The 15,713-nt window shown below is 47.0% G+C and overlaps 1 protein-coding gene across 1 annotated transcript; it reads left to right on the top strand.

Annotated features, from left to right (window-relative positions):
* Positions 1–10,542: 10,542 nt before the first annotated feature.
* LOC118007373 (histo-blood group ABO system transferase 2-like) lies at positions 10,543–13,799 on the top strand. The gene has a single exon (XM_035000427.1). The coding sequence runs from the start codon at positions 12,521–12,523 to the stop codon at positions 13,151–13,153; it is 633 nt and encodes a 210-aa protein (XP_034856318.1). The 5' UTR covers positions 10,543–12,520; the 3' UTR covers positions 13,154–13,799.
* Positions 13,800–15,713: the final 1,914 nt, after the last annotated feature.

Genomic DNA, 15,713 nt, shown 5'->3' with positions numbered 1-15,713 from the left:
AGCCGAAGGCAGTCGCTTAACCAACTGAGCCACCCAGGCACCCTTCATAAAAAAATTCTTAAAAAAAAAAAACCAAAACCTTCTCATCTTACACACCATTGACATTAGCTATGACCCTGCTAATATGAGGAAAATTTGAAAGTGAACTATGTGAACCAGTATTCTCAAAAGTAAGACTTAGATAAATAGTGCCATTCTGAATTATAGCAAAGACATTGCTTACATGGGCAGAATTCCTCTCTCAGTGAGTGAATAGAACTGCTGATTATGCTTTCAGGAGAGGAGCTGGTTGGACTTCTGATGGACCCCAGCAGTACACTTAAATTCCACAAACCACAGGAATCATGGCTTCTCTACTCCAGATCAAAGCACATGAGTCATCTCTCTTGATCCCACTCACATACTTTTCTTCAGAATTTCCAGGTACAAAGGCCTGGAAAAACTATGATGTAAATAACTTGAAGGCCATTAGAGCATGTTCCTCTTCCAAGGATGGCTCAGTTTCTACATGCCTGTGAGGAGGAGCATTCCTGTGGCAGTCACTGATGAAATGTGCCTTTCAACAGTTAGCACCTGTCCCCCGTGATGCTGTCAGAAAATCGGAAAGCTCCCTTCCATCTAGTGTTACCAACAGAGCTGACGTTTAACAAGTTTCTAGAAAGCCGCATGCTTTGTGTTGTTTTTGTTCAGCAAACACAACAGACAACAGCAGGAGGAAGGGTGTTCGTAACAGCAGGTGTCAATCTGACAGACACCGAGGGACCTCCCAGGACCACAGCAGGTAAGGACAGGATCACAGTTTCGATCCGGGCTGAATAACTGCTGAATGCAGGAACGTACGGGTGGGAATGCCTTGTCTTCAAGAGCTTACACAACCATTTATCCTCTTCATGTTAAGGGGACTTCATGCTCAGGAAAGTCTTCATGTAATTTTAAGCTGCATATACCTTGGAGGAGCAGCCGGTTCCTGCTGCCATCTCCCAATCCTGTTGTGTCTGTGCTCAGCCTACTCATGAGATGGGTCAAGCCTGGAGATGCAAGGGAGTAGATGGAAAAAAGTGCAGCGAGAGCACTGGCTGCTCCAGGAGATCCTGGGGGTGAGGGGTAGACATTCTGATGTGGGGATGCATGGGCTGTGTCCTCAAGCATGAAGAAGGAGCTTGCCGTGGAACAGGAAGGTCTTTGGAGGCAGAATGCAATATCCAGAGTGGGTGAGATCTTACAGCACATTCCACCATGTGGCTAGAAGGAAAGTAACAGGAAGGAGTGGAAATAGACGAGGATGGATATGGAGGCTTGGCTAAAGGATGGAAGCCCTTTCCTATCGGGGTCAGAGATTATGTTTTATCCTGAAGGTAATACGGAGCCTTCTACTCAAAGGAGTGACATGATAATATTTATCTTTTACAATTAAGCCCAGAATTTCTGTAAAAGGCTAAACAGAAAATATGGAGAGTTCTGTGGTCTCTCTGACAACTACTCCATGCTTGCACTGTGGCTTGAAAGCAGCCAGAGAGCATACTTAACTATGTGAGTAGCTTTGTTCCAACAACACTTTGTCTACAGACAACAGGTGGTGGTCAGACTTGGCCCATGGGTGGCAATTTCCAGCACCTCAGATTTGTACCGTGATGGACAATGGCTGAGAGGGCTCCTAATTTAAAATGGTAGAGTGGGTTCATGCTGGGATTTATCCTGCCTGACCCCTGCCCCTAAAAGAAAAGGGGAAAAAGATGAAAGAGAGAAAGAGAGGGAGAGAATGCATAGTTGTACTAGAAAATGAGGGGCAACTTCACGGACCACCAACAAAGTAAGATGCTTAAAAAAGGGAACAGGAGGGAAGCAGACATGATTTCTCTCCAGGCACAAATCACACATAAAATCACACATGATGGTACTTTCTCCTTACAGATTTCCTTCTGTTTTCAGGGAAAATGGGGGAGGGGAGTTCAAGTCCATCAAATGATTGAATTGTTTCTTCCTTTTTTCCACTTCCCTGTTCTTTGGACATGGCAGACTTTGTCACTTCAAACACTGAGAATTTAAAAATGTACAATAAACCTTCAACTAGAAATGTATTAAGTCTGAAACTTTGCAATCTACAGAAGTGAAAGGGACAGAGGAACTGTTGTCCCCTCTTTCTCCTGCAGCAGTCTCCACTTTGCACATGGCACCTAAAACTGCAGGAAGTGCTTTATTGTGGTCCAAACCCTGAAGCCCCCATGTGCCTGGCCACCCGTTCCTTCTGGGTCCCTACTCCTCCACGGGGGGATTTCATTGGTGGCTTCCTGTTTTAATCTCAGCATATTTCCAATACAGCTATGGCCCAGATGCTTCTATTTCCAGTATCTTTTTACTTTATAGCAAAATTACATCTAACACATTTTATTTCTTTCAAAAATATGTATCTATAACTTTTTTTAAAGTTTAGAGTTAAAACACGGTAACATTCTCTTTCATCTTAGTGTTACCTCTTTGGTGTTATTTTGTTTCCAAAAGCCCATCTTAATCATTCTTAGCTTCTTAAGCAACTAAATTAAGTTCTGTTTTACTGAAGGGAAACAATAGGAGAATGTTTATTTTTAAAAGCCCAGTTCTTGAAATTGAGTAAGCCACATCCCTTCTAAGATTGGGTGTTTGTAGATGTGAATTGCATTCTGAGGGAGAAAAACTAGTCTCTTCTCTGTCCACTGAAGTCAGGGAACAGTGAGAGCCCTGCTTATGGATAATGTGGCTTTGACCTTTGGTTAAGCCCACAGCACAGGATGCATACAAGCAGATTGTTGAGGAACGTTCTGCTTCACTCCAGAGAGGGTCTGCGCCAACTGTTTTTCTCAACAAACTTTTCTTTCCAGCAGTGGAGTCACAGACTGTTTAGAGAATCCAGTGACTTTCTCACAACCCAAGTAGGCGTTCTTTTGTGACACACACAATCCAAACATGTGAAGATGAAGTAGAGCCAGGGACATTCCTTCATGACCGATACCCATTCGTGAGATCTGTTCAGTTCCTATTGTAGATCCCTTTGTTTATTACTAATTATTATTAGTGAACATTTTTTACTTGGAATCAATTTCATGAATTCTAGCATTTTTTAGTGGACCAATGTTCAACTCTCTCTGTGTCCTTCTTTCCCCTGTCAGATCAATTGTAGCCTATGGCTCATCTTTAGTTTCTGTCTTCATTACAACTGATCTGAAAACATCAGCTTTTATTTCAGGGGCTGGTGGTCTCCACTCCTTTGCCTTCCTAGGTCTCTGAGTGGACATTCCCCAATATGACCTTTGTGACCCTAACCTTATCACCCCTCACCTACTCCTCCTGCCCCCCACCACCCTCCAGACATGTTCTAGCACCTCCTAAACTGTCATCTCCAGGCAATGGATTTTTCGAAAAGATTTATTTATTTATTTGAGAAAGAGAGAGAGAGAGAGAGCGAGCATGTGAGCGGAGGGAGGGGCAGAAGGAGAGGGAGAGAGAGAATTCTGAAGCAGACTCCCCATGAGTGTGGAGCCTGCCACAGGGCTCGATGTGGGGCTCTATCCCTTTTCCTTGGATCATGACCTGAGCTGAAATCGAGTTGGCCACCCAACTGACTGAGCCACCCAAGTGCCCCTCCAGGCAATGGATTTTTTATGAGTCTTTATTTTGCTGAGGTTCACCTGGCCCCCTTGTGACTCACTGCATCACCCTAAGTTAAGAGAACAAGCCAGCAGGTCAAACCTTACGTGTAACCAATGCTGCAGAAAATCTACATTGAACAAGCCCTGGCGAGTCTGAGTCATTTTGCTGCCGAACACACATGCTTGAGAACTGCTGTTGACCTCAGATCCCCTAGTCATTAGATTCTTCAAATTTATGAGGACCACTTAATAATTTTAGGTCTATAAAGAGCACAATAGGTTTTCCTAAAACACTGAGAAGACAATGAGGCAGTGCAGAGCTGCCCCTAGGTCATAACTGTAAGATGTTCTGTCTCTGTGTGTTGTTGGTGGAAACAGCTGATTTATCCTTCTAGAAGCCACCCAGATTAGAGGCTCTTTGGTCCAGGTCTCCACCCATCCCTGGATGGAAACACTGGCATATGAGACATCCTTACCTCCATGTAGGGACTTTAGTGGTTTTGCTCAAACATCACTGCCCCCAGTGCTCAGCCAGACATTAGACTTTCCACAGTCCAAACTGGACCCATCTTTTACAGTGTAGTTTCTCATTATTCCCACTCGGTATTCCTTATTTGTTGGACAGGATCAGGGTCAGGGTTTAGAGTAAGGGTCAGGGCCAAGGTCAGGGATAGGTTGGAGTTAAGGTCAGGGTCAGAGTTAGGGGTTAGGGTTAGGGTCATGGGTTGGGGTCAGGGTCAGAGTTGAGATCAGGTTCAAGGTCTTGATCAGTCTCAGGCTCAATGTCAGGATCTGGGTCAGCTTCTGGGTCAGCGTCTTAGTCTGGCTCTGTGTTGGCCTTACATTCTGGGTCAGGGTCAAAGTCAGTGTTTGGGTCAGGACCTGGGTCAGCGTTGGCTTTAGCAGAAGTGGCCCTCTTCCCTACCTTCTGTGTCTTCTCGGTTTCTCCCCCATGTCTCTGGACCTCTAGGATGTACTTGCTCATGGTCACATATGCATCAGGGGTTGATCTAGAGCATTAGTTTTTTTGTCCCTCAGTGTTGGGCTTTAATGGAAACACAGTGAAATATCCACCTGGTCACTGACAGTTTCAAATCCAACTCAGTCTTAGTCAAGGGTGTGGAGGGCCTCAGAGCTCAGGAAGGGTCCTTCCGTTCCCTCACCTGGGAAGGGTGCTATTGGTCTCATTCTGCCTGGGCAGCCTTCAGCACAGCCTTAACCCCAAGGGAACTCAGTAAACACATGTGGATTTATATAGGACCAGGTGCAGTGACCTGCTAGCCTCCAGGTGCTCCCTTCTTGCAGGCTGGCGGGCCCCTCCTGGCACCAGCTGGATCTTTTGTCCCATCCGAGCAATCAGAAGTAGACACTCAGATTTCAGACAGGACAGCCCTTGGCCTCCTATCGTCCAGGCAGGCCTCTGTGGTCATCCAGCTCAGGCCAGCTCAGATCCTGACAACCCCCATTATTGAGCTGACTATGTTGTTGGGCAATGTAACAGGTCCTCAGGCAGTGTAGACAGCCCTTTGGCATATTTCTATTCCCAACGTCTGTGTGGTTGAGACAAGCACCTCCTCCCTCACAGCCTTTTAGCCTGGCAAGAAAAGCGATATCCCTACAGACACTGAACGTAGTCCTGCCACTGCAGCCATATAGCAGACTGGCCCTGCAGTCCTCTGGCCTCCCCGTTGTAATATAAACCTTTGGCGTTCATACTTGTTAAGAATTAAGGGCATTGGAGCAACTGTGTCTCTCAGTGGGCAATTCCTCACTGAGGCTGCATGGTTTCTGAGAGCCATGTACATGGTCCAGGTCAGGTGGCATCTGAAAAGTCTGCCAAGTACGGATTCCATGCTGTGAAATAATCCTTGAGCTTCCCACAACTTCACTGAGCAATAATTTCTTTTACTCTCCTCACGTTTGGTGTCTGCTATTTGTAAAGAAGAGAGAAAAGATTGAAAAGTAAGCCACTTTGTTCTTTGGGGAAGGGTGATTACTGTGGGGAGGAAGGTGAGACTATGGGCTCCCTCCTCCCACGGACACAAGTCAGGTCTGTGTGTCTTCCAGTCTCTGAGATGTAGAGACCTAATGCCCAGGTCAGGTGCCTTGAGTTTCCCACCAAGAGCAAGGTTCCTTTTTTTTTTTTTTTTTTTTTTTTTTTTTTTTTTTAGCAAGGGTAAGAATATCTTGCCATTGGAGGAGGACAGCAAGAGCACTGGATGGGCGGCTACAGCCCCTGACCTTAAGTGAACCCCTTTCTTCCTTGGTGATCTAAGTCTGTGCCTTCTCTTTTGCTAAGAGTTTCTGGAGATTTAGTCATTCTTCTGTTACTGGTACAGAGAGGGAGACATCCTTACAAATGGAGCTTTCCTTTATAAGTGTACATTTCACTCACCAAATGGCAACCTATGCTCAGTTTTCAGAGATTCTCCTGTGTCTGCTCTTTCTTAAAATTAATCAGCGCCAAATAATCCTTGCGCCAAGGAGGCATTTTTAGGGTGGCATATTCTGCTTCCTTCACCTGGATACACACCAGTTTGCTTATGGTTTCATCGATCAAAGTTCATCCTGATTTCTTTAAGATTTTAACCACTAGACATAGAGCTGCTGTGCATAACGGCATGTGAGTTTTTGTTTGGAAATAGATTTTCAAAGCAGTTGTCTTAATACTAGAAGTGCAATTGTTGAATCTTAACTTGAGACTTACTTAGGTTTGGAGAAAATGGCCAAACTGTCTTCTAAAGGGACAGTTGCTGCCATTCCTCACCTTCCAGCAATTGGTATTCCTGTTTTTGGAGTTTAGTATTTGTAATAGGTGTGTAATCCATAATGATGAGGTCGGGCATATTTTTGTATGCTTATTTTGTATCTGTATATCTTCTTTGTCCAGGCATTTTCAGATCCTTACCCATTATCAATTAGGTTGTTTCCTTATTATTGAGTTCTGATAGCTTTTTGTATATTTTGAATACAAATCTTTTACCAGATTTGTGTTTTGCAAATATTTCCTCCCAGTTTGTGGCTTGTCTTTTAGTTCTCTGAGCAAGGTCTTTCACAGAGCAGAAGTTTTAATTTTAGGAAGTTCATATTATCAACTTTTTTCTTTTGTGGATTGGCTTTTGGTGTTGTGTGTTAAAACTCATCACCAAACCCAAGGTCATGTAGATTTTCTTTTATGTTTTCTTTTTGATATTTTGATAGTTTTACAAATTAAATTTATCTACAATTTTGAATGAATTATCTGTAAGTTGTAAAGCTTGTGCGTGCATTTCACTTAATTCCATATGGTTTCTAATCAATTGTTTCTATTTCTAGAGAGGTCAGGGGACAACTGGACTCCATTTCAGTTCGAATTTCCAAAATGTAATGGATCCAGCTGGACCCCAGAAGGACAGGTGCCTCCCCTGAACTGAGCGCACCTCATCCTGCACTGCCTCCACCTCCCGCAGGGGGCGCCCGAGTCCTGCTCCGCGACGCGCGGGGGGCGTGCGCGCTCAGCCCTCCTCCTCCCTGCGCTGACCGGCGACCCCAGGACCGGCTTCGGGAGGCCGCGGGGCCTCATCCACAGTCAGGAGCCGGCCTCCTCAGGACCCGCAGTGGGGGCTTCGGAGGATGTGGGACCGTAGCCACACGGACAGCAGCCGGGCCTGCTTGGGAGAAGGTGGGAGCGCGTCCACGCAGACAGGACTCGTTGTGGAGGACATGGGGCCGTGTCCACACCCACGGGATCCCCGCAGGGGGAGAAGGTGAGGAGAAGCCGCCTGAGCAGGGACTGCTGGGGGGGTCCGCCCTCAGGGCCCCCGGGGAGGAAGGGCGCGCTGGGTGGATGCTGGGCTTTCCGTGGCTCTGCGTGCGGTGACGCGGGGTCCCGGGGTGCTGCCTAGGGCTGTCGGGGCTTCCCTCTCTGGGCCCGATCCGCTGCCCGGCCCGGGTCGGTTCTTGGGCCTCCTCGGACCGTCCGCAGTCGGGAGCAGCCACCCGCCGGGGTGCGCCCCCGCTCCGCGCTGCGGGGCCCTTCCCGCGCCCACAGCCGCGTCTGGGTTGTCGGTTGTGTCCGGGAAGGCGCGGCTGGGGGTTTGGTGGCGACAGCGCGGACTCCGCAGAGGCTTTGGCGAGAGTCATCCTCAGTGCTGGTTCTGCCCTGAGCGCAGAGAGCGTGTCCCTCATGGGGGACTTCAGGGTCTCACGGTGCCAGAGAACAGGTCCGTCAGCTCCTTGGTTAAATTTTACTGCTAGTAGTTTCTTCTTTTTGGTGCTGCTGGACATGAGATGGTTCTCCGTATTTCTCTTTCTCGTGGTTTGTCAGGAGCACATGGAAGTGCGACTGGTTTTTGTGTATTGATTTTGTTCCTTGCACGTTTATTGAGTTTATTAGCTCTGTTCACCTTAAACTCAAACTGCCAGTTATTTTACCAGCAAGAACGGGTTCATTTGGGAATAGCAGAGACTTGCAATCCGGGACAAGCGAGCTACGGCCACATCACAAGCAAGTGCAAGAAAGGAGAGAAAATTATTTCTTGGAGAAGGTGGGGGAAGCTGGGAGGGTTGTTCTGAAGGAAAGTCCACTGGAGAGAAGCAGGGGTTCGGGGTGATGGAGGGTTCTCAGCTGCTGAGCTGCAGGGGTGGTGGGTTTCTTGGAGGAGGTGAAACCTGCATCTTCCCCTCTGGGGCCTGTGACTGATGAGTCTCTCCGGTGGGGGGTTCTAAGGCCGGGTCTGTAACTGACAGTTGTTCCTGTAATGACCCTGAGTGGCAGGCTTCCCCCTCCAGCCTCCCCTTCTGGCGTCCCCAGTCCACTTTCTTGAGGCTTCCCTTCATGCATTTTCACAGTTCTAAACAGTTTTTGGTGGAGCACTGTGGAAAATTGCAATACCAAATCCCACTGCTTTTACTGCATCCAACACAGTGGCCACGGATTTAATTCTCCCACGAGTCTCTTGCTACCATGTGGCCTCCTACAAGGGCGAGCGGCCGCTCTACGGTGGGTGAACTGGATCTGGGAGGGCTTGGCCTCCATCACAAAGTTTGATGTCGTCTCTGCTTCTGTGACCTGGTGCTGACATGGTTGTTTGAAAGATTAACTGACTCTGTGGTGATTTCAAATGTGCAGTAAACTTGTCAGCACAGCACAAATATGCTTTATCTCCACACTGAGACACCCCAGGTGTTGTTTCCTTACCACATTTGCCACTTCACACGAATACTTCAGTGTATTTTACCCCAAACAGGGACACTGTCCCGTGGAACCACCACATAACCCTAAATGAGGAAATCATGCAGTTTCCACATTTTAACCCAGACCACAGGCCCACTTCCACTGTCACCACCTGCCCCACTGTCTGAAGCGTCCTTTTCCACTCGCATCCAGTTTTCTTCCTCTGGAACTGCTCCCGACACTTTGCCTTATGTGGGTAACCTTGGTGGATGTAAAGAGCAAGATGGTTGCAATCTGGACTTTTCTGTCTGGCTTCTGTCACTGCGGCTGTTTTCAGTGTCCACCCACGCTGTGACCTGCATCAGTCCCTCATTCATCTTTTCACTGCGACTAAACATAATAGTATTGACCACTTACAACATTTCAGGTGCACAGTTCTCTGGCCTCAGCCGAGTTCCCGCGGTTGTCCATCATTCTCCAGCACTTTTTCCTTCTCCCCGAGGGGGACTCAATGCATGAGACACCAGCTCCCCATTGCCCTTCCCCCTCGGCCCCTGCAGCCACATTCTACTTTGTGTCTCAGGATACTTCCTATAAGTGGAATCACACAGTATCTGTCCTCCTGTGACTGGCTGATTTCACTCAGCGAAACGACTTCCAGGGTCAATCCGTGTTGTAGCCTGTGTCAGAACTCCCTTCGTTTTTAAGGCTGAATCGAGTTCCACACTGTATATACCACATTTTGTTTATCCATTCATCTGTCAGTGGACACTTGGGTTGCTTCCACCTTTTGGCTGTTGTGAAAATTGCTGCTCTGAATAAGGGTACTTGTACTTTCAGTTTTGGGGGGCATATATGCTGCAGTGGAATTCTGTGCTTAATATTTTGAGGAGCCACCATATTTTTTTCTACAAATGAACCCTTTTACTTCATTCCTTCATAGGGCAGAACAAGATTGCCAGTTATGGATCTACCTCATTTTGTTTATCCTTTCCCCATTGATGGACATTTGCATAGTTTCTGGGTTTTGCCTATTGTGAACACTGCTGCTACGAATATTTCTGTACATTTTTGTTTGTATCAGTGTTTTCAATTTTGGGGGTATACATCTAGGAGTGTAATTGTTGAACCATATGGTAATTCTACTTTGACCTATTTGAGTAAATGCCAAAATATTTTATACGTAGACTCACCATTTTTCACAAGCAAGGTGTAAGGGTTTCAGTTTCTCAACATCCTTTCCAAAATTTGTTTTCTTGATTATAGCGATTCTATCATGTGTAAAAGGACATCTAACTGGTTTAAATCTTCATTTCCATAAAGACTAAAGATGCTTAACATCTATTCATGTGCTATTCACCATTTGTATGATTTCTTTGGAGGAAGGTCTACCCAAGTCCTTTGTCTATTTTAAAAAATGTGTTGTCTTTTTGCTGAGGAGTTGTAAAAGCTCTTTACATATTCTGGGCAACAGACTCTTATTAGATAAATAATGTACAAATATTTTCTTCCATTCTGGGGGCTATCTTTTCACTTTCCAGATAGTATCTTATGATGTACAGATTTTTATTTATTTATTTTTTTACATTTCTTTTTTAAGAGTGAGTGAGAGAGAGTGTGCGAGTGGTCAGGGGCAGAGGGAGAAGGAGAGAGAATCTTAAGCAGGCCCCACACTCAGTGTGGAGCCTGACGTGGGCTCGATCTCATGACCCTGAGATCATGATCTGAGCCAAAATTAAGAGTCGGACGCTTAACCAACTGAGCCACCCAGGCACCCAGAACAGATTTTTAATTTTGAGGATATTATTTTATCTATTTTTTTCTTTCCTTTCTTATGCTTTGGTGTCAGATCTAAAAGCATTGCTAGATCCAAGCTTATGAAGATTTATCCCCATTTATTTCTTCTAGAGTTTATAGTTTTACCTCTCACATTTAAGCCTTTAATTTATTTTGAGTTAATGTTTATATGTGGTGTGAGGTAAGGGTCCAGTTTCATCTCTCTGTACATGGATAGTCAATTGTCTAGCACCCTTTGTTGAAAAGACCATTCTCTCCCCCAGTGTAATGTTGCCACCCTTGTCAAAATTCAGTGGACCATAGATGAAGGGGTTTATTTCTGGGCTGTCAGTTAAATCCCACTGATCTGTATGCATATCTTTTTTAAAAAACTATTTTATTTATTTATTTTTAAAAACGTTTTAAATTTAAATTCAACTAATTAACGTATAATGTATTATTTGTTTCAGGGTGAATGCATACCTTTATGACAGTATCACAATGTTTTATTTACTGTTGCTTTGTATTAATATTTGAACATTAGAAGTATGACCTTTCACCTTTGATTTTCTTTTTCAAGATTGTTTTGGCTATTTTGTGGTCCCTTGAAATTCCATATGACTGTTAGGATTAGCTTGTGCATTTCTTTCCAAAGGCCTTTGTGAATTTCCTCGGGAACACATTGAATTTCCACATTGCATTGTGTACTATTGCCATCTTATCAATAGTATGTCTTTTCATCACCATGGGGTCCTCAGATTTATTTAGGTTTCCCTTTCTTTCATCAATGTTTTGTAATTTTCAGTGTACAAGCCTTGCACCTTGATTACATCTATTCCTGAGTATTTTGTCAATGTTAATGTTCCCTAAAATGGAATTGTTTTCTTAAATTATTTTTTGGATGATTCATGGCTAATGTATACAAATAAGAGAGATTTTTGTGTGTTGATATTAACTGGCTGTAATCATTTTTTGTTGATTGTTTAGGAAGCTCTCTATATAAGATGATGTCATCTCTGGTCTCTGAATAGACGTGGTTCTACTGTTTTCTTTCACATGTGGATTTCTTGACTTATCATTCTGGGTAGAACTTCCAGTACGATACTGAGCAACGAGTGAAAGCCAGCATGATGGACTTGTTTGTGATTTCAGAGTAGAGCTGTCAGTCCTCTAAATTGAGCATGATGTTTGATTAGAGTTAGGGTTGGGTTAGGGGTCAGGGTTAAGGGTTAGGGTTAGGGCAGGTGACCCTGTGATCCATGCAGCCCCACAGTCAGCATGTTGGAGCCAGGAACACTCCCCCTGTGCTGAGCTCCCGGGCAAACCCTGCGGGTCCCCTCCCCTGGCTGACCCCCTGAAGGTTCTGTCCCCACCTGCCATGAGTTGGAAGTCCCCACAACCTCCTCTTCAGGTTTGAATAATCTGCTCCAGTGGCTCATGGAACTCAGAGAAACATGTGTGATTCTTGGGCACAGCTATGAATCTCAGCTTATTCATGATGGGGGGCAGCCCAGCAGCTGAGTGACCATGCAGGGCTGCCTCTGCTTTTATTTCATTTTTTTATCAGAAAAGCAAGGGCAGTTGCCTCAAAGCGTGGGAGAGGAGGACAAAGGGATGGCAAGTATCCTGAAGCTGTAAAGCAGTCCTGCACCCTCCCCTAGGGGCAGGCACGCAGGGAGGCAGTCATGGGATAAGGGAAAAGCAGGATGTTTGTGCTAGCAAACACCAGGTGCAGAAAGGGGACCTGAGGGTTACATTCTTTCCTAGCTCCTAACCTGTGCCCTGCCCCTGGGGATCATGGGATCCTGCTCCTACTGGGCCCTTGCGTTCAATAGTCTGAGAACAGGAACACTGTTGACCTTTCAGCTGCTTCCACAATCACTCCTGAGGGCTTACAATATATTTTCTAAGAATAATTCCACACTTCCTCCATGAGGTGGACTACCTAGTATGCACAGAGGTGGACATGAAGTTCCGCGACCATGTGAGTATGGAGATCCTGTCCCCCCTCTTCGGCACCCTGCACCCCGGTTTCTACCAGGCAGCCCGCAAGGACTTCAGCTACGAGCATTGGCCACAGTCCCAGGCACACATCCCCAGGGACAAGGGCGACTTTTACTACATGAGGACCTTTTTTGGGGGGTCGGTGGTAGAGGTTCACCGACTGACCTTGGCCTGTCACCAGGCAATGGGGGTCAACCTGGCCACTGGGATTGAGGCTGTGTGGCACAATGAGAGCCACCTGAACAGGTACTTGCTGGACCATAAGCCCATTAAGGTGCTGTCCCCAGAGGACCCATGGGACCCTCAGCTGCTGGGCTGTCCCCGAGAGGACCTGTGGGACCCACAGCTGCTGGACTGCCCCTGGAGGACCTGTGGGATCCACAGCTGCTGGGCTGCACCCCATCATGAAGAAGTTGAGATTCATGGCTGTGCCCAAGAATCACCAGGACATCAGCAGTGGTTATTACTTGAGGAGTCATTTTGGTGCCCACTGGGTCTTTCACTTGAGTTAACACAGATGAGCCCGAAGGAAGGACGTCATCAGTTAGGAAGTACAGACGAAGGTCAGAGTGGAGGTGGGCAAAGGCCTCTTTAACTCAGAGAGCGGGGGAGCTCCGAGCTTCTTCTACACACCTTGCCCTGCTCATCGATTCCAGCTGCCTGGCTCTGAGTTCTGTCCTTTTAATGAACTGGTCATCTAGTAAGTAACATGTTTCTCTGAGTTCCATGAGCCACTGGAGCAGATTATTCAAACCTGAAGAGGAGGTTGTGGGGACTTCCAGTCTGTAGCCCATAGCTCGGAAATAGGGGTGACCTCTCTGCCCAGCCACTGGCTGACCACTAAGGTAACAGCACAGGGATTCAGTAGCCACACACAGCAAAGAATACAGACTTGACAAAGTTAGTTCAGAAAAGTCACTAAGCCAACAGTAACAACTACAACGAGCAGCAATCATGAAGCCTGGAGTGGGGAAGGTCTGATGTTCAGGATGCTTCCATTATAATATTCATAATCACATCTTGGACTTGTCACTGGGGCCAAGTCCCCCGGCTGGGGGTCAGGTAGCTCCTACATGTTCCACGTGCTTCTCTCTGGCTCCCCCAGCCGTGCACAGTCCTGTGCTGCTTCCCAGCAGAGGTCGGTTTTAACCAAAGTCAGGAAGATGGGATGGGTTTTCCTGACTCCCCACCCCCTGCCCCACAGTGCTGCAAGAGAGGACAAAGTTTTCCTCAACCCTGTTAAGGTCCCCGGCTGAGTCTGGAAATTAACAAAGACAGATGAACAGGAGAAAAGCAAGCAAAATGTATTGATTGTTTTGGTGGGAGCCTCACAAGACCATGAAGACCAGCAGAAGTGACTGGAGCAGACAGCTCTTCTACCTTTTAGACAAAGAAGTAAGTGTGTGAAGAATTGACAGACGCAGGGGTTTGGACTAGGGCTCATAAACGGTAAAGAAGTAACTAGGAAGATAAGGGTTCATTTAACCAGGTGTGTTTGTATTGACCCCGTGGTCCTAAATTCCTTGACTCTGGTGATAAGCACGTCATCCCTGTGGTCCGGGGAGAGAAAGTTCCACATGGGAGTCTTCTGACCTGCTTAAGGGAAAAAGGGCTGATGGCTGGGGGTCAGAGAGACCTTCTTGCTTTGCTCTATGCAAAAGTTCTTTTAGCTTCTGTATTTATTTTGCCAAGGTGCCATATTTGGGGTAGTGTGTCCTGACCCTCACTGGCCTGGTGCTGTACTCTGTCTCCTAGTATCTGTGCTGCTGTGGAGACCTTCCAGCCCTGGGGTAGCCCCTTGTCCAGGGAGGCACCTGCCTCAAGGGGAGGGTCGCTAAGGGTGGCCACCCCTCCTCAGGGAGATTGGGTGGGAGAATGCAGATCTTACTTCGAGAAGCTGACTTTATTTCCTGAAAAGGTCTACCTGATAGTGGAATCATACAGGAGTTCTATTTTTAGTATTTGGGGGAGGCTTCATCCTTTTCCCAGCATGGTTGTGCCAACCAAAGTCAATTCCAGATGATTTTTACCTATAAACCAGAGATTTTGCAAGAACCTCTCCAGCAGAGAACATGAGGAGAACAGTTTCAAGACCTTAGACAGGCAGAGATTTCCCAGGATGCAAGGTATACTAACCATAGGAACAAACTGGTGACTTAGAAACTATGAAATGAAGAACTGGTTCTCCTTCTTCCATTTCTGGCTAGTGTGCTGGTCTGTGGCTCGATCTCACCTCAGGCAGCTGAAAGGTTGACCTCCCAGGTCAGCTACCACTGAGATGGCTACTGTTTCTAGAAATTCTTCGGGGTGTGGCCGGTTTTCCCCACCTGTGCACTGATCAAGTCGGCGACCTCGGACAGTGGAGCCACAGGTCCTCCAGGCATGGTTCCTCCCCAATGCCCCAGTAAAGCCATTCCACTGAGGGTTTAGGGGGACCGGAGCTGCCCCTAGGCAAAAACACCAGAGATTCTCACTGTCCCTACCTGGCCTTCAGATGCTCCTCAGTTACTCCTGTGCATCTGGTGTCTTCCTGGAACCCTGACCTGGCTGTTTTTGGACAGTTTGTCCAGTGGTACCCTCACTTTCTGGGAGGGGGAATTGCTGGAATCCGCAGTGTGTCCTGCAGCCCCACCGGGATCACTTTTTGAAGGCACATCGCCTGGGCCATCTGAGGACTCAAGACTGTGGGTCTGTGGCTTGGAGGGATTCTGAGCAGCTGGTGGGATTCTGAGTGCTGGTGGGATGGGAGGGCTGCAAGGCCCAGAGGCAGGTTTCCAGAAAGCTGTCTGGGGTCCCCGGCATCCTACCGTTTTTGAACCAAAGCCCTGAGATCTTTAAAATGCCAGCAACATTACAGCATGGGCCAGAAAAACAAATGTCCCTGTGCACCCAACACCACCTAAACTATTGGCCATTTCTTGTCACTTGAGCTGAGTAGAAAGGATTGGGAGTCAGGGCTTGAGGGGGGTCCTGGGTCAGACTTTGTGTTTGGGGGACAAAGGTCATCCAGACAAGCTTGTGCTGAGGCTGAGGAGGGGGTCTGTGTGGAGACCCCAGCTGCAGGCACTGCTGTCCACTGATGCCCCCTCAGCCTGCCCAAGTGCACCTGCTGCTGGGGGAGAGCCTGCCCCCTCTTCTCTGCCTGAGGGCTCTGT

This window comes from Mirounga leonina, unplaced genomic scaffold (genome assembly GCF_011800145.1).
Source record: "Mirounga leonina isolate KUSES-001 unplaced genomic scaffold, KU_Mleo_1.0 Mir_119, whole genome shotgun sequence".
In the NCBI taxonomy this organism is placed as follows: domain Eukaryota; kingdom Metazoa; phylum Chordata; class Mammalia; order Carnivora; family Phocidae; genus Mirounga; species Mirounga leonina.
This window is presented reverse-complemented; position numbering and strand designations above follow the sequence as displayed.